The sequence below is a fragment of the Gnatocerus cornutus genome, chromosome 5, assembly GCF_029298725.1.
Source record: "Gnatocerus cornutus isolate USDA-ARS CGAHR chromosome 5, icGnaCorn1.1, whole genome shotgun sequence".
NCBI classification, from domain to species: Eukaryota; Metazoa; Arthropoda; class Insecta; order Coleoptera; family Tenebrionidae; genus Gnatocerus; species Gnatocerus cornutus.
Window position 1 is genome coordinate 3,609,594 of NC_142237.1, and position 18,984 is coordinate 3,628,577.

The window sequence follows — 18,984 nt, forward strand, 5'->3', positions numbered from 1 at the left end:
CCTGATCAGGACCTGATCGCCTTCCTTGTACTCGATCGGCCTGGTCCTTTCCTGGTCAAAGATTCGTTTCTGTTTTGCCTGTTCACTGCCGATCCTTTCTGCAGCCTGTCGTCTCATTTCAGCCAAAGGTTCGTTCCCTTGACCGCTCTGCACGGTATGTTGCATAAATGCATCACTTGCTGCCCTAGGTTTGTAACCCAGAAACAACTGGTATGGACTTTTACCGGTCGCAGTATTAATGCTGTTGTTCAATGCAAATTGAACTTTAGTGACTGTCTGGTCCCAATGTTCCTCGTCTTTCATGGACGTCATTATGGCACTGATGATTGTTTGATTGTACCGTTCCACCTGGCCATTTGCCCTGGGAGTAGCCGTCGCTGTGTATATCGTCTTAATTCCACACTCTTGGCTATAACTTGTAAACCGTTTACTTGTGAAAGCGGAACCTCTGTCGCAAACAATCCTTCGTGGGACGCCAAACACTTCAAATATGCCCTTCAGGAATACGATAACTGGCCCAACTTTTGTACTTTGCACAGGCTTCATGAAGACAAACTTAGTAAAGCCATCGACAGCAACCACTAAGTAGCTGTTCTTCTTCTTGGTTCGTACGAAAGGCCCAAGATGATCAATGTGTATCGTGTCCATGGGTTCGGAAATCTTTTCTATTGAATTCAGAAATCCTGGCTTCATCCCGGTCTTCCCCTTTTTATACTGGCATTGCAGGCAACTGGCTACATATTTCTTTGTGTAGCGCCTCATGCCTGGGAACCAGTAGGTGTCTTTGATTGTGTCTAGAGTTTTCTCTGTTCCAAAATGTCCTTTGTCATCGTGGTTGAATTTTAGAATCTGGTTGCGAACATGTCTGGGGACCAACCATTTGGGACCCGAGAGTGTTTTCTTATACACCCTGTTGTCATTTAACTGGAACTCCGAGTGAATGTTTGCTTCTTCTTTATCCACCGGTTTCCTCCTCAATACCTCATTGAGATACTTGCATCTCTCGTCAGTTAACTGTGTAGACAGTATCCAGTCAGAGTCAGAGATATCAATCTCGACGTAAGCAACTTCTACTCGATCATCAAGTGCGTTTCTGCTGAGAGCGTCTACATGACACATTTTAGTCCCTGGTCTGTATTCAACAGAGAAGTCATATTCTTGAATTTCTAGCCACCATCTTCCTACTCGTGGTAAGAGGTCTCGTTTGGAAAAAGTCGTTCTGAGAGCATTGCAGTCGGTGACGACTACAAATCTCAATCCCAACAAGTAGACTCGGAATTGTTTCAAGCTGTACACTACCGCTAGTGTTTCAAGTTCATAAGAATGGTATCGTTGTTCTTCTTTCGACGTCTGTCGACTGTAGTATTGAATTGGGTGGAGGTTTACTTTGTCAGAACCTTGCATAAGGATTCCACCTATTCCCCATTTAGAGGCGTCCGTGTGTACTTCAGTTACTGCTGATTTCGGGTTGTACAAAGCTAATATCGGCCGGTCAATTAACCGCTTCTTGAGTTCTTCAAATGCTCTCTCTTGTTCTTCTGCCCACTCAAAAGTTACGTCCTTTCGAGTGAGTTTCGTCAAGGGTCTTGCAATTTGTGCGAAATTCTTGACATATCTTCTAAAATACCCGGCGAGTCCAATGAATTGCCTTATTTCATGAGCGTTCTTTGGTTTCGGGAACTGTTTAACGGCCTTAATCTTTCTCGTTCCAGGCTTGACTCCATCTTGACTTACTTCGTGTCCCAGATACTCAGTTGTTCTTTGGAAGAAGAAGCACTTTGATAACTTGAGTGTTAGACCAAAGTTTCCAAATGCCTTAAGAACATTCTCCAATGCTTCAAGACCGCTGTTAAAATCTTTCGATGGTATTAGCACATCGTCCATGTAGGCCAAAGCTTGAGTGTATCGTAATGGACCTAAGACTTTATTGACGGTCCTCTGGAATACAGCTGGAGCGTTAACTAGGCCAAATGGCATTCTCAGATATTCGTAATGGCCATCGGGTGTAATGAACGCCGTTTTCTTGATGGAATCTGCTGCAATTTGAATCTGATGGTAACCAGATGCTAAGTCCAAACTTGTGAAGTATCGACTTCCAGAAAGACGATCCAGATGTTCGTCCGTCCTTGGCAGTGGAAAACAGTCCTTGATTGTTTTCGCGTTTAAAGCTCGATAGTCAATACATAGCCGTGTTTCTCCGGACTTCTTCTTTACAAGTAGAATTGGACTGGCGTATGGAGAATTGCTATCTCTCACGATTTCGTTGTCCGCAAGTTCTTTAACAATCTCTTGAAGTTTGGTTCTTTCAGAAAATGCCAATTTGTAAGGTCGATATGTCACCGGACGATCGTCATTTAAGTGAATCTGCATCTCTACGTCTTTACATCTTCCTAATTCGTTCAAATTTTGAGCGAAACAGTGTCTAAATTTGTTGAGTAGATTAAGCAGAGCGAGCTTTTCTTCATCACTCAGTTGGCTGTTGACTTGAAGATTGATGTCTGGTAATTCGAATGGTTTCCGGACATCGGCAGTTAAAACTTGAATTTTGTCAGGTTCGCGTTCCTGGCAACAAATACTTCCTCTGGCAACAACTTGAGAGGAGCGATACTCAACTGGGTTTTCTGACGTGTTAATTATTGACACAACCCCATTTGGTGCAGACACAACACATTGAGTGACAAAATGTTCTCTGTTAGGTAGAGTTCGTACTCGCCCCTCAACAAATACATCACCCTGATGTTCTTCCTTACAGAAAACAGGAACATACCCAACGTACTTTGGTGGGATGATGGTTGTATCGACTGCGCATAAGGTCACATTAACCTTTGGAGCAAATGCGTTGAAAGCTTGAGTTACATCTTGCGATTCTGGGACGACCCTTATCTCGTCGTTCCTCACAAGCAGCACCCTGTTGTTGGTGTTGATGAAAGGTTGCCCAACAAGAATGGGAATGCTTTGAATGTCATCGTCCATGACGTAGACGTCGACATCGTCTTCGACTAGGTCAAGTTTGAGGTGGACTTTAGATTTGCCTAGAGCTGAAACTTCGCTGTTTCCGTACCCTTTCACAAGACATGGTACCGGATCAATTTTCAGACTCAGGTCTCGGGCTGTAGTTTCATTTATTAGGACTCCAGTACACCCCGTATCTAGGTACCCCTTGAATGCAATGCCGTTTAAGAAGCACTCGATGTTGTAGCATGGATTGCCCCCAATTGTCTCGACGCTAAGGTTCGTTCCTTTCGTCGTCGTCGCAGGACAATCAGATGTCACATGTCCTAGCAGTCTGCAGTTAGAACATCTCTTCTTAGGTTTTGGACACCGATGAGCCAGGTGACCAACGTCGCCACAATTGAAGCATTTGACAGTTCTGCCTGAGGTTTTGTTGTCTGCTCTGTTCTTATCTCCAGACTTATGGGAGACTGAGACTCTGTCCCTCGAAAACTTCTGTGTGTTACCGAATCGCCTTTGAGTTAGTCTACCTCTCAAATCTGATTTACAACGATCGGATCTTTCAGTGGATGGGAGAGCTGCAAGGAACTCTGAATACAGTAACTCTGGACTGCTGTAACGTCCCGCTCTGGCGCCTGTTTTTATCATAGTATCATCAATACCGTCAATGACACATGATATGGCGTTAACATCAGAAATTTGACATGCCCTAATCAGTCCCATTTTCTCAAAGAAATAGTTTGCCCACGACTCGTCATGTCTTTTAATTCTGTCCATCATAACTCGAAGCAAATGAGCAAAATCTTTGTGCTCAGGAAAAGTTCTCGTCAGTAAGACTTTCCATTCTTCCCAAGTATGATCGTATGTGGTTAGGTTGTCGTACCAGTTTCTTGCAACACCTTTCAGACGACTCTGCATGTGTTGTATCATGATGAGTTCAGACCAGTCATTTATTCGCCCAAGCTGTTCAATTTTACATAACCATTTAGTAATGGTCATTGCCTTGATTGCTGGGTCAAACTCAGGAATGGCATCAGAGGTCATTCTATACGAGATTGTCGAAGGGTTACTTGCTCTTGACAATCTGTCGACAACTTCTTCGAGTTCTCTTATTCTTTCGCTATCGCTGCGAGAAGATGTTGGCACCACGACCTTGGACCTCGGGAAATTACTTTCTGTATGCCTTTCTTGTCGAAGTCTCTTGTTTTGGTGTGTTCTATGCCCTTCACTACTTGACTCACAATCGGTTGAACTGGATGAGTCCATGTGACGCTTTTTGTGCTTGCCCATATTCTCAACTAAATTCTAATTAAGGTTCGTTCCTTAAAATGGTCAATTCTTGAGGTTCGTTCCTCAAAAGGGTCAGTTTTTGAGGTTCGTTCCTCAAAAAGGTCAGTTCTTGAGGTTCGTTCCTCAAAAAGGGTCAGTTCTTGAAGTTCGTCCTTCAAGACGGTCGAGGTTCATTCCTCAAAAAAAAGTCAGTCCTTGAAGTTCGTTCTTCAGGACGATCGAGGTTCATTCCTCAATAAAGTTAAGTTTTGAGGTTCGTTCCTCAAAACAGTCAGTTCTTGAAGTTCGTTCTTCAAGACGATCGAGGTTCATTCCTCAATAAAGTTAAGTCTTGAGGTTCGTTCCTCAAAACAGTCAGTTCTTGAAGTTCGTTCTTCAAGACGATCAAGGTTCATTCCTCGATAAAGTCAAGTCTTGAGGTTCGTTCCTCAAAACGGTCAATTCTTGAGGTTCGTTCCTCAAGGAAATTTTGAGGTTAGTTCCTCAAAAGGGTCAATTCTTGAGGTTCGTTCCTCAAGGAAATGTTGAGGTTCGTTCCTCAAAATTATGTTGAGTAATAATTAAGCACAATAGCTGAATTTACGTTCTTACGTAATCTGGGCGTTGTCTCAAAAACTTGTGAAAAACTGGCCGAAAAGTGGCGTCAAGGCACGTAGTGAATCCTGCCGCTGCACTGTAACGGATTTTCTTGTGTAGGGCTCAAAGAACGGCACCAAAAATTAGAATAATGGATTTATTAATGAATTTGCCAATCAATGATGTACACTCTTCCGTTACTCGGGTGGTACTGCCCGTTTCCCGCGTCCCGTCAGCAGTACCCCTTCCATTTCGGGCGCTCGTATGTTAGGGGCTCCGTTTGGGTTTGTTACACATAATTTATTTTTAACAGCCACATATAAAATTTTTTTGGTTCTCGCACCGATTACACATCCAACTACCGATAAAGCATTATAATTAGACTTATAAGAACGCTTGGACCATGCTCCATCAACAATTACCGTAATAAAAGGTACCCCATCAGCATCAATATCACATAATTCCACCGCTAATTTACTTTCTTCTTGTCCAGCAGATAGCATTTCATCAATAGCCAATGTTTGCGTTTTTTCAAAAACTTTTCTTTCCGTATTTTTTAGAACTCATTTGTGGAATATCTAAAGCGGCACAAAATTCAGTTAATTGCGCATGACCCCCACCTACAGCAACATTTCCGCAAACAATAGATTCATTAATTTCACATCTAGCATTTTCTGGTTCTGAACTGAAAGTATCTACAATTCTACACATGTTACACTTATACGTAAATATACTTTTTAAACCTATTCGTTTTTCCGCAATTATATCAAAGTTCTGAAAATTGCAATTAAATTGATCGTGTTTTAAATTTTTTATAGTATTAAACAAATGATTTATATCTACAATTCTACGACCACTGAGAGAAAAATTTGTATTATTGGAAACATTTTCTATTTCAAAGACATCGTCCGATAACTCTGACTCAAAACCGCTATTTACATTTTCACTTTTGGAACTCTTTCTAACATTTTTCCATAACCGCTTCGCAATTTGCTTTCTACTTTTTCGTTTAACTGATGTGCTTACATGATTTATTGAACCGTTCGCCATTGTAAAATAAAATAATTAAAAGCAAATAATAATCTAATCTAAAAAACAAAAATTTGCCAGCAACGGTAAACACTCTCTATATCTGTAATAAACAGCAATTCTGATACAAGCAACTCACCCACTTTGAACAACAAAACTCACTAAAGAGATTTAGAAAAGTAAATTGATTTTCCTGTGTGGTTCTGACTTAAAAAATATTAACCAATATAGAAACTATGATAATTTAAAATGTTAAAATTGTTAAAAATGAATTAGAGAACTATTTTTATTGATTATCGGGATGTATTATTATGAAGAGTTAATTTTTAAATCACAGAAAACAACAAAGTAAAAAAGGCCCAAAAACTCATGTGTCAGGTAAAAGGTTTGGTTAAAAAAAATTAAATGCGTTTTTCTCAAATAAAAATAATAAAATAATAAGTAATTTTAAACTTTCCCCGGCGACCAGTGAGGAAAAATTTCGGACTACATTTACGAAAATTACATTTTTCAATTAAAAAACATTCTGCCATTACGTACTATGGAAACTGGAAATTTGCGGATTTTATACATACATTTTCCATTAATTGAAAAAAAAAATTACGCCCGTAAAATTTTTACCTACTAGAACCAGAAATTTCACGGGCTCAAAACGCAGAGAAACTCAAATCCTGATATTTAAACTCATCTTTGGTCCAACACGAATTTATTGTTCCAACCGCTGGGTTTCTTAGGAAATGTGCAGGTCAAGCGACCGTTTCCATAAAGTTTATGATTCCCTCATTACCAAATCCTCGGTAATCCCTTTTGGCAGCTGTCAATCAAAGGTGTTGTTAAAGTTGCATACTTTTCAAACAGAAAAGCCTGCCCGAAAATTAAAATGAGTTCTAAAAAATACGTTAACACGGAAAGAAAAGTTTTTGAAAAAACGCAAACATTGGCTATTGATGAAATGCTATCTGCTGGACAAGAAGAAAGTAAATTAGCGGTGGAATTAGGTGATATTGATGCTGATGGGGTACCTTTTATTACTGTAATTGTTGATGGAGCATGGTCCAAGCGTTCTTATAAGTCTAATTATAATGCTTTATCGGTAGTTGGATGTGTAATCGGTGCGAGAACCAAAAAAAATTTATATGTGGCTGTTAAAAATAAATTATGCAAGTTTTGTAAACGATTCAAGACTGATAAGAAATCAGTGCCCCGCCATAAATGTTTTGCAAATTGGAAAAAATCATCCACATCAATGGAGGCAGGTGTTATTTTAGAGGCTTTTAAAAAGTCTGTTCAGATGCATAATTTAAGATTTAAATTTATTATCGGTGATGGAGACAGTAGTGTGTATAAGAAAATTCAAGCAGCAAGACCATATGGACCAACATATTTTATTAAAAAAATTGAGTGTAGAAATCATGTTTTAAGAAATTATTGTACAAAATTGCGCGAAATTTCAAAAATTCCCAGAACAGACCTTCAAGTTAGAATTTTTGCGAACAAATATACTTAAATTTAGAACAGCTGTAGTAGGTGCGATTAGATACAGAAAAAATGAAAATTTGTCATTCTCAGAAAAAATCGAAAATTTAAAACGGGACATTCATAATGGACCTGCTCATATATTCGGTGATCACAGTAGATGCGCAACTTATTTTTGTAATAAAGTTGGAAATACCACAAATTTGATTGAGTATAATAATTTTAAAAATAGTCCTCTACGATATATTTTTACCTGCATTAAATAGAGTCGCGAATTTGTCAGTTAGTTTTCTTTACGACGTGGATAATAACATAGTGGGTTCAAACTCAAAGCAGCAAATTCTTCTGTGGAGGGGCTTTGGTTACCAGTACTTACATCTTAACATCAGGACATTGTGTCGACAAGTGAGTAAAACCATCTTTGACATCACCTAAACGTTTGCTTTGTAGTGCAACTCTTTTTACAATTCATCTGGTATCTAATAAGTTAACTGAAGACGATTCAAACCGTGTTACTTTAGCTTCTTCTGAGTATATTTTACATCCAGGGTTTGATTCCAGTCGAATAGAAAACGATCTTGGCCTAATTAAACTGAGAATGGCTATTAGTTTAAACAGTCAGTACCAGAGAGGCGTAAAAATGGTAGTTTTTCTTTAGATATTTGTTTTTAGCTTACATAAACGTCATTAATCTGCCTGGTTTTGAGCTTTATAATAACACCGGCGTCACTGTGATAGGTTGGGGACAAACAAATGACTGTAAGTAAAAAATAGTGACAAGCCTCTTGGACACAAACAGCACTTTTTAAATTCAAAGCAACAGCTCAAAGTCACATAAGAAGTTCTTAGGAAGTATTGCAAGATCTTGGGGTGATGCTGCTGCAATAACCGCTACTAAAAATCCTTGTTTATCAGCCAAAAAGCTTTACAAATCTCGCACGGTAAGAATTTTACGGCTCTTTAGCAAATGCCGTAAAGTTAACATTGTTATAAGCCGTAAAATTAAACTTACAGTTGCATGAATGTAAATAACATACCATTAAAGTACTCTTTGCTAATTCTATTTAAGATGATCCGGAGCTATCAGAAAGTTTGCAATACGTATACACCACCGTTTTGTCCAATGCAGAGTGTAAAATGTTTTATGGGAGTCAACTTAGTGATACCATGGTTTGTGTTTCTGGAGACTATAATCAAGGATCTTGCACGGTATTTAGAAATATTTATCGACTGAATAAAAAAATCTTGTTTAAGGGCGACAATGGAGGTCCTTTGGTAGAGTACATTGGACGATATCCCAGAGTTTCCGGAGTTGCAAGTTTTGTGAGTGGAAATGGGTGTGAAAGTACCGATCCTTCAGGATATACAAGGACGTGGCCTTACTATGAGTGGCTTGCTAATGTTACATCGTCTTAAACAGTAAAAATTGCAACAGTTAATCATCTTTATCGTTCATTTTTGTAAACAAGCGATTAGTTATCTCACAGAAAATGAATAAAGCATCCTTTTTTTAATCCCGTTTTAGATATCATTAATCATAAATCATTTCAACACTTATCAGGCAATAAATTGTTAATGTACTTACTATTTACGTCTCCCAAAATGAGAACACACGCAACTATTCTAAACTTAGCATTTTTCTTGCTTGAAGTAACAGCAGAACATGGTACGTTTCAAACATTTGAAAATTGCTAATTACTCAAATTCATTCAAGGCTCGAGAGTTATTGGAGGTCAAGATGCTATGGCTGGGCAGTTTCCATTTGCTGCCGCCATCACTGTCCAAACAGAAGACAGTAGATTTTTCTGTGGAGGTGCTCTTACGCGCTCTCAATGGGTAGTAACTGCAGCAACTTGTGTCAACAAGTAAGACTTGAGAGAAAATTATCATTTTTTAAAGTTTTCTCGCAGTGCTACGCTTTTCACAATTCAACTCGGGTCGTCAACTTTAACAACTTATGATTCTAACAGAATTACTGTTTCTTCTTTCGAGTACTTTGTTCATCCGGACTTTAATCCATTGACACTGGAAGCTGACATTGGACTAATTAAACTAAGAATCAGGGTCGAACTTTCAGATTATCTTAAAAATGCCAATTTTCTTATAGACCCGATAAAGGAAGGCCAAGAAGTTTTAGTGTTGGGGTGAGGTCAAACCAACGATGGTAAGACTCTGGATTTTGTTTTAATCTGCAATTTGATGTTTCAGTTGATGCTGAACTGTCTGAACACCTCCAGTATCTTGAGGCCACAGCTCTAGCCACCGAAGAATGCAAATTATATTACGGGAATCAAATAGTCGATAACATGATTTGTATCGAAGGAAATTACAACGAGGGAACTTGCACTGTGAGAAATGAGCACAGTTTAAGTTTTGTTACTAAAACAAATATTTTAGGGTGACAATGGCAGTCCACTTCTTCAAAGATCTGGAAGTCTTTTCTTAATTGTAGGCATCGCCAGTTTTATTAGTGGAAACGGATGTGAAAGTACTGATCCTTCTGGTTACACGAGATATGCTCCTTATTATCTTTGGGTGTCCGATACTATGGATGGAAAATAAATAAAGTGTTTCTAAAATAGGGGAGAGTTGCCCTGATTAGACCAAGTACGACTTTTTCGCCAATAACTCTAAAATTACTAGTTCTACAAAATTGAAATTTCTCTCACGTATTTACCAGTCCTTCTGCTAACGTCTAGAATTTTTTCAAATTTGTTAGAAAATAATAAATGCAATTTAATTTAATTTTAATAAAGTGCAGCAAATGGTCCAATTAGGGCAAACGGTATAGATTGAACCACTGGTGTCTTAAATTGGACCTTTCAATTTGTATGAATATTATCGAGTGAAATGAAACAGTAAAATGCATTTTATATTTTATTTTGAACAAAAAAGAACATTAAACTCTAAAATGCGTAAAAACGAATAATAAATAAACTCTAAAATGCGCAAAAACGAATAATAAAGAAGACTATTTATATGTGCATATTGTTAGTTTTTGTTATTATCACATCTATCACAAACGTAGGTGTTATAGCCTTTTACAGCACCTGAACACGATTCGTGGACCCAAACTTTACAAGTGAAGCACTGAATCATCTCTTCCGGAATTGTCTCCTCACATATGAAACAGTACCATTCGTCATAAATAATCTCTATTTCGGGCTGTTTAGACGAACAAGGTTGTGAATGTTTGGATGAACGCTTTTCTGACTGATGGATTTTTTTCTTGATTTTCCCAATAGGTACTTTGCTGACAGATGCCTTTCTTTTCTTTTAAGCTTCTTTAGCCTGCAGTTCTTCTTTATAGGGCGTAGATGTCAAATGGTTACTTTCTGAGTAGCCCGTTTTCTTTTTGTTGGCTTTACAGAGAGAGCTGGTAAAGGAGACAACATTTCAGGAATAAAGTATAGATTTTCAATTGTTTCATCGTTGGTTCCGTAAAGTACTTTACAAACGTTGGGAGTCTTATCATCATTATTTATCACATCATTGCGGCCATTAGGTGAAGCATTTTCTTGTTGGTTACGCTCCTGATGCAGCATTGCTGTTTCCTGAGGTTGCTCCTCGTTGTCTTCTACGTTCAGTAAGTTGGATGATACAAAATCGGCGTCTGTGAAAACAAATCTACTTATAGGCCAAATGCCGGCGCCTCTAAATGATCCCATAGCATTTGCTATATTAGCAGCCATACCGTAGGCATTACAAAACAATTCCGAAACTTCGAATTGCGTTATTGCTGTAGATGCGTGGCTCCGTAACCAATTTTCTTGGCTAGCAATGTAATACTTCCCCAATGGCGAAAAAAAACCAACATCTAATGGTTGCAGTCTATGTGTGGTGTGACCCGGAAATTGCAATAGAATGACACCATTTGCTTTTGACAATTCAATAGCATTTAAATTTTTAGAATGGGTTGCGTGTCCATCAATCAACAGTAAAACTTTTTTCTGTTGAGTTGGGCGCACGTGGTTGATAAAATGTTGTAAAAATTTAAAAAATAATTCTGAATTTATGTATCCACTTTCTGACACCTCTACTAGGCTGCCAAGTGGAGCACCTTTCTTTAACGCTTCGTGCATCCTCATCCGCTTGAAAATAATCATCGGTGAAACATAATTTCCTGCAGGACTCACACAGCATACTACCGTGGTGTTTGTTCCACGTTCTCCACTCGTTACTCCACCTACTTGTTTCTTTCCTTTTTCCCCTACGATTTTCCTTGTTTTTTTTTGCACAGTGGAAAATCCAGATTCATCTGCGTTAAAAATTCGAGTTGCGTCTAATTGGTTTTCTTCTACAAGTTTTTCGTATGTGTCAAAAAAATCATTTACGCTTTTTCGGTTGAAACCCTTTACTCTTGCTAATGATGTAGCTTCTGGCTGACGTAAGGATAGAGTTGGGTGACGCTTTAAAAAGTTGTAATACCATTTTTTTCCTGCCATTTGTTCTTGTTTACTAAATCCACAGTTTATTTTGTTTTTCTCTGCTGGTTGATATGCCAGCCTCCTTACATCTTTAATTGTTAATCCAAACATGTGTTGTTCTAAGTTTAGAATATGCTCAACAAGGTCTTGCTCTATGTTATCAGGCAATGCTTTTATATGTCCTTTTATTATTTTTTTGTCTTTGGCGTGTTTATTTGAATTTGTGAGGTGCCTTTTTAAAGTGGCTTTAGGAATCCCAAACTGTCGAGCACATTCATTTAAACCTATACCACCCATTTTAAATAAGAGCGTTTGCTAAATCTTCTTCTCTCCATTTGTAATACTCTCTTTTTTTCTTCTATACTTCCATCTTCAAAGGAAAAACAGTTTGATAGCATTGTTAAAAGAAATAAATGTATCGTTTTTCTTATATTTGGACCTATATCGGTTTTCTATATTGGACCGGTCCAATATAGGAAACCGATCATAGGTCCAAATTAGGCAACTTGCTCTTCATTTTTTTAACCTTAATTTATTTTCACATTATGCTTCGAAAATAAAAGGTAATTAGGAAATTGAATAGCCAAAACTATGAACTTTACTGAATTCCTTAACTAATACATTATATGTGAGAATAAGTATTAGTAAATTGCTTACGTTTGACCGTAGAAAACTACAATTTAATGTGCACTTTTTGCTGATGTTGAATAGCGTCGCTCAACTTGTAGATATTGGCGCCAATTTTCGACAGTAAACTAATATGAGTGCTATCGTTCAAGTCACACTCAAAAGATGACGTTACAACGTCTACTTACTGAGAAAACCTAGTGGTTCAATCAAGGTGCCGGTCCAATATAGGCAACTCTCTCCTACTGTTTCAATAAATAAAAAATTGCTTTTGGTCAAGATTCGATTACAAAACGCAAAATCTGCAAGGTAGTGGATGAGCTTATTCCACTTTTATTTTTGTCAAAAACTACAAATAAATAGAAACTTAATTTTTTGGGGCCAAAAAGACAACTAGCTCTCAAAGGTATAAGAATATATGGCACAAATAAAAATATTAATACACGTCTCATTTACTAATTTAAACGCAGCAGTACAAATTAGACGTTATTTAGACACAACTATCAAGTTTACAGGGCCAAATCTTAAGTCTGAAATGCTAAATCCGAAATAAAATAGCGTGCAAAACATAAACAATTCAAACAACAATATGGGCCAGAGGAAATCAAGGGCTAACAAACGAATCTGAAGAAGACCACACAGTTTAAAACAGGAAAAGAACAGCACAAGACCAAAGCAAATAGAAAAATGGTGGATATCCAGCAGTAACTATACTTCTACTAGAAACGACAATTAAAATTTCTAGAACCTAAATCAAATATAATTATTTTTGATTATTTTTTTATTTGTTTATTACTTATTTTTAATTTATTTTATTATTTATTTGTCCTTATCTTTTTCTTATCAATTATTTATGGCCTCAAACCAAAAAACTGCAACGAGTTATTTAACCACTTTTTAACTAATATCGGTTCCGTAGTGTAGCGTTATCACGTCTGCTCAGAGAGTTACTAGAGGATGAAAAGGTGGTGGTGGGGATGTTTTAACAAGGGCGCCATGTTGGAAATAGTCTTTCTTGAAATGTATGCAACCAAATTTGATTCAATGTACTGTGGTGAGCGCCCCAAATAAACAAACGATTACAGGTACGACGTAGGAAAAAGAAGAAGTTACCGCGCTCGCGTTCAAATAAAAAATTGTACGAAACGAATTAAAATCTATGTACCCGGTATCGGAATGTAGGGTGAACACGGTTCCCACCGCCGACGCCACACGTGTTGGGGGAGGTGCGGGTCGAACGCCATAAATTTGCCATCCACTTATTAACTGTGTTAAAGATTCCCGAGAACTGAGCCCTTGAAAGCGTTGCTACAGTGGCCCTTTTTAGTTGTGATAAATCGAGAGACAGCCCGCGTCTATTCAAACAAAGACATTTAAGTCGCTTTTGCCTGCTTCCCAGGAAATAAAGACAATCCAAGTAAAATTTGGTTACAGGAACGTTAGATGACGTAACCACAATTAGCTGACATCGAAATTAGGATCATTTAAAAGGGAAATTAAATTAATAAAATTAAATGTTTGGAACGTGTAGTACTGGCAGCGCCGGGGGCCGCACAATCAAAATTAACCCGTGAAAATTCGTCCGGTACCATTGGAAAAGTAACGTGATCAAAGTGCACCAATTAATTGGTCAACTTTAAAGAAGGAAAAGTCACACGCTTTGGCAAGCATAATCTAGGGGATAATGAGATAACCAGATAAGTGGTTAAGAGACCGCGCGGACAGAGCGAAACCACATGTGTTCGGGAGGTATCTGATTTCGGGGGCTACGTGACCAAGACCGTAATTTGTAAAATTCGCGAATTAAGATCATAATCAACCATTCATCGGGACAACGCGATTCCAACAAATCTCGCGAAAAGTTTCTCTACATTTTGATACCACCCTCGATATAGTTACTAACCCTTTTAGCAGCGGAAGTCAACCATAATTCAGCATAAATTGATTTAATTAGGAGATTTTAATTTTGTGTTAATTCTTTACAAGGTTATTAGTTAGGGAAACATAGAACTAGAGCATGCAAATTTCAGGAAGGTAGATCTGATAACGGAAATTTAGAAAAAGGGATTTCCGATTTCACAAATCATCCCGAGAGTGCCATCTAGGTCGAAACGGCCGAAACACTTATCTCAATTTCTTAATCAGAGTTAAATTAGGTTTACGCATAATTGTATAAACGAAACAGGGCCGAAGGCCAAGTTTGTTGTTGATTTGGTCAGGTATAAAATAATTAAATAATTTTCAACAAATTAACAAAAACATTTAACAGCAAACGGGTCAACTTCATCGTAGAACTTTCATTCTTTTTTTATATCGGTGATGCCTAGTTGAATACAACATAAAGGTGCCTTGCGATGGCTTCAATTACCGATATGAACGTAATAATTAAATAATGGGTAATTAATTTGCATATGTGCTAAGAGAGTGGGGGATGAGCGCGAACCGAAACCACCCTCAAGCGTCCAATAGGGAAACACAAGTCAAAATTAAAATGCGCGAGCAAATCCGGCTGAGCCGTTTATTAAAAACCGAAAATTAGGGAAGAAGAGGCAGTCATTAGACGATCTTTGATTCCTGCAGTCGTACTTTCGGGTGACGATCTGTTTTATCGAAGTAATTCCGTGCTAGTGAATTTTCTTGTGCCGTGCACTTAAATTTAAATTGTTTCATTTAGATTTCTGTGTGTTTGTGCTGTATTAATCGTTTCTAATTTTTTTGTAATTTTTTTTCTTTGTGCGTAACAAACTTTAAACGCGTTAACCTTACCGAGTGGTAAAGAGTGCAGTGGGTGTCCCCATCCCTTAGTCGGAGTTACCGGGTGCCCAGCGCCGAGGTAAGATTTTGATTACAAATTGCGCGGGCTTGAGGTGTGGGTTCGCGGTTAGAAAATAACGAAACTACTACATCGGTCGAGAGAAGTCGGGGAACCACGCTAAAAATTCGAATATATACAGGACCGTGGATTTGACGAAATCCCCAACGTAATTAACGATTTAACGAATTTTACACTAAACAAAAATATCGAGAAACCAAGAATTTGAAAAAGCACAAAAACCACCAGCAAATGAATTTCGTTATCGTTCTTGAACGGGTTTTAGCTAACGCAAACGTTGTTTGGAATAGGGGTCCGGGGGGGACCTGAAAGTGCAGTTCTGAGATGAAAAAAAACTTATTTATATGGGGGCCCGTGTCGTGAATCGTACGGGTCATCGTGGGAGGAAACAAGAACATTCAAGCAAAGAAACGGATCCCTCAGTTAACTGTAATCCACTGGTCATTTGTTCGCAAATTCAGTTTGCATATTCCGAGCTTCGTTTGTCGTACATTCGGTGTATTTTGCTACGAGTCGAATTCTGGAGTTTGCTCGCGTGGGGCGTTCTTGCCAATCTTAGACCGGACTTGGACCGTCTAGCTAGAGCGTAATCTAAAAACCCGCGATGTAAACCAACCGTTAACTAAACACTTATTGCCTAAAAATCCGCGGCGCCCATGTCTAAGTACGGTGTAAGTTCGAAGTGTCAAAATTTGTCTGGAAATCGAAGCGCATCAAGAGACCTGAAGTTAGGGGTAGTTGAAAAAGGTATTATTTTTGGGAAATCTCTTCAAGGTGCCCAGAACTCTGTTTAGTTAGTGGAAATCTCTTCTGGATTTCCGAAGAGGAAGTCCGCAAATGAATTTACTTGCGCCACCCCGTGTCGTACAGGAATTAACGTAGACGCGTTGCTTGATTTAGGCGACTTAACCCCCTCTGCTCTGGCCCATATTATTGTCATTTGTATTGTTATGTTGCATGTTATTGTCTTCCGGATCTAGAATTTCGGACTTAAGATTTGGCCCTGTAAATTTAAATAATTGATGTGTGTCAATAAACGCCTTGATATGTATACTTTTCCAAGTTGAGACTCGTTATTATGGCCCTGCAATAACGATTACCGCAAACATTAGCAGTGGTTTCGAGGTTGTAAAGAACCCTGTCATAAATTAGTTCTTAGGTAGTCCGAGAGGTCTCAAACCAGGACCGGGCCGCAATTTTTTTTTCTTTTCTCCTTTCATTTTAAAATTTAGTAAATAAAATAAATCCCTGATTGGTATAATTTGTATATGAAAAAAAAACAAAACAAACAATTAATCGGAATCATAATAATGATTTCTTTAGCATCTGATGAAAGATTCAAATCATCTTCACTCCCCTCATCTGCCAACGCAGGTGGATTATCAATGGCTTCGTCTTGGTTCAGTTCCGTATTTTCCCAAGGGCGGAACATTTTCAAAATTAATAGAAACTTTGAAATCTGTTAAAACAAAATGATTGAGAAACGAATATATATTTGAACATAATTACTTACTCAACCAAACTTGAAAGGGTGTTAAAGGAGTCTTGAAAAAGACTGTTTTAGTAAAATCACAACCAGAAAAACAAACAAACAGAACGCAACCGAACACCTTACTGCTTAAGACTACCTGATTAACCCTTAAAACCTGCCCTTATTAGGATTTACCAACGGGTTGAGGGTATTATGGAATTATCTCTGAATTTTCCAACAAGACGAGAGAAGACAGTTTTTCTAAAACTAGTTGAATAGAGTTTAAGCAAACTTTTGTACCTGGCAGACGTCATTCAATTATCATCTGTACAAGATCTTTTTTTCCAAATTTTTCACCAAATGTTGCTCTTGTGCTTGGCTACAGAAATTGAGATAAACTAACTCTTGTAATAGTACAGCTTCAGATACAGAAAATTGTTGGATCAAACCTTGGTGTTGACAAAAATTGTTTTATCAAAAATACAATTTACATATTTCCAAACACCAAATTTCGCAAAAAATGTTGACGCCTGTTTTGATAGCAATCCTACCAATATCAGAGCGATGATTAAACAGTTTAATCTAATTTAAAACTAATTTTATCCTTATCCAATGTACAGCATCATTACGCTAATTAGCAAACTTTTGTCAAATTATCATTGGACACATCAACAGCATTTAAATCATGACAAAAAAAGTTTTGATCGAATTGGCTTATGATAGGTATGTATGGTTTACTATTACGAACAGAGTTGGCACCAAAAGCACTGTTGTGTCCGGTGCGGTCCTGGTCGAACCCTAGTGATGAGTTGCAACCACAATTTATGGTCTGCATTGTAGAGTCATTTAACTTTTACACAAAGACGAACCCTCATAAAAACGAGTCTCAACTTGGAAAAGTATAATATTAGTTAATAAAAATCTGCCATCTAGCAGAGAAAAAGAGAATAAAGTCTTCCTGTCTGCGACTCACAGATCGTTAAACCTAGCTTAATTGTCTATGCTGTGACTAAACATAAGGCCCTTTAAAATTTTTTGATTCGTTTTGAAATTCAGGCGAAAGCCCTCATGAGCGTCCACACAGTGGACTAGTGCGTAGCATGCGGAGCGAATTTTTTATTTTACAACTAGAAATTTTTATTTTAGAATATATTCTATTGCTATGAAAAAGATTTTGCGCTTTATCAAGATTTGAACACGCAACAAATGAGCGCACATGTTTAAAGTGCGACGCTTAAACTTCTGGGCTAACACGGTTCTGTTTTATCAGCACGCCTATAATGGATTTTATACAAACGGTTTCGGATTGAATGTATTACGTTTATGCTAATTTTCTTATTAATTAAAAAAATTAAATTTGCTTCGCATGCTACGCACTAGTCCACTGTGTGGACGCTCATGAGGTCTTTGTCCGAATTTAATTATAGCGTACATAACAATTGAATCTAAATTTATTTATTACGCTCGATCGTCCAGCGTTTAAATTTAATAACGAATAACGCATTTTGACTTTTGAGCGTTTTCATTAAACAGAAGACGGCCGATGCTCGAGCGTTGGTATGGTCTATAAACATCCCTCAAAAATGCGCTAGAACTCGTTTTTCCCGTTATAGAAATTGTTTGTTGTATTCAACGGTAGGCAACCAATAATGTCATTATTGTTTCGTAGTAACGGTGTGAACGTTATAAGTATAATTTGTTTTTGTTACACAACTTACTAAATTTGAGGTTTTTTTATTTTGTGATTACACATTTTTATAATAAAAACGATAATATGGTTAGCGCCATCTAGACCAGGATGGCGCGCGACGCTCTTTCGGTCGATAATTCAGTTTTGTCCGTTCCGCTGCGTTCTGCGTTGACAGATGATTGACAGTTTCAGTCGTTTCAGTGTTGGTTTGGTGTTAATTGTTAAAGCTGCTGGTAAGTAATAAAATGTCTTGTTATTTATTAATAGTATTATAAGTTTATAAGTTAAATATAAGTCGTCTGCTTTTCGGTAATTTTTAACGGTTGTGTCGAAAATTAAAATAAATGAAACATCTGAACAGCCACGTGGTATAGTGTATTGTTTTCCAATGTCGTAAAAGAAGAAACGTTGTTTTCACGCCCAAAACATGATAGCAATTAATAGAATAATTAAACGTTTATTATTTGACTTCGCACTTGTCATCCAGTAATTTCTCACAAGATTTTCCCAAAAAGAACGTACCTACAGCAACTTACATCCAAGAATTTTCAGAATTTACATTAGGGAATGTTTGGATAGAAATGACACTGGCTAGGTAGGTTTAGGTTATAAT

At 37.7% G+C, this 18,984-nt stretch overlaps 3 protein-coding genes across 3 annotated transcripts; 2 read left to right on the forward strand and 1 right to left on the reverse strand.

Moving 5' to 3' along the window:
• The first annotated feature begins 7,906 nt into the window (after positions 1-7,906).
• LOC148173748 (chymotrypsin BII-like) lies at positions 7,907-9,614 on the forward strand. Its single transcript, XM_088035721.1, has 7 exons — positions 7,907-7,940; positions 7,982-8,264; positions 8,393-8,532; positions 8,578-8,989; positions 9,038-9,188; positions 9,234-9,467; positions 9,532-9,614. Exons 4-7 carry the CDS (start codon positions 8,899-8,901, stop codon positions 9,533-9,535), a joined length of 480 nt encoding a protein of 159 aa, XP_087891847.1. The 5' UTR covers positions 7,907-7,940; positions 7,982-8,264; positions 8,393-8,532; positions 8,578-8,898; the 3' UTR covers positions 9,536-9,614.
• On the forward strand, positions 7,922-8,739 carry LOC148173749 (chymotrypsin-like elastase family member 1). The gene is made up of 4 exons (XM_088035595.1): positions 7,922-7,940; positions 7,996-8,082; positions 8,393-8,532; positions 8,578-8,739. The coding sequence occupies exons 1-4, from the start codon at positions 7,922-7,924 to the stop codon at positions 8,737-8,739; spliced, it is 408 nt and encodes a 135-aa protein (XP_087891721.1).
• Positions 9,615-10,314: 700 nt separating the features above from the next.
• LOC148173750 (uncharacterized) lies at positions 10,315-12,047 on the reverse strand. Its single transcript, XM_088035596.1, has 2 exons — positions 10,656-12,047; positions 10,315-10,488 (listed from the first exon to the last, which is right to left on the reverse strand). Exons 1-2 carry the CDS (start codon positions 12,045-12,047, stop codon positions 10,315-10,317), a joined length of 1,566 nt encoding a protein of 521 aa, XP_087891722.1.
• Between the last annotated feature and the right edge of the window lie 6,937 nt (positions 12,048-18,984).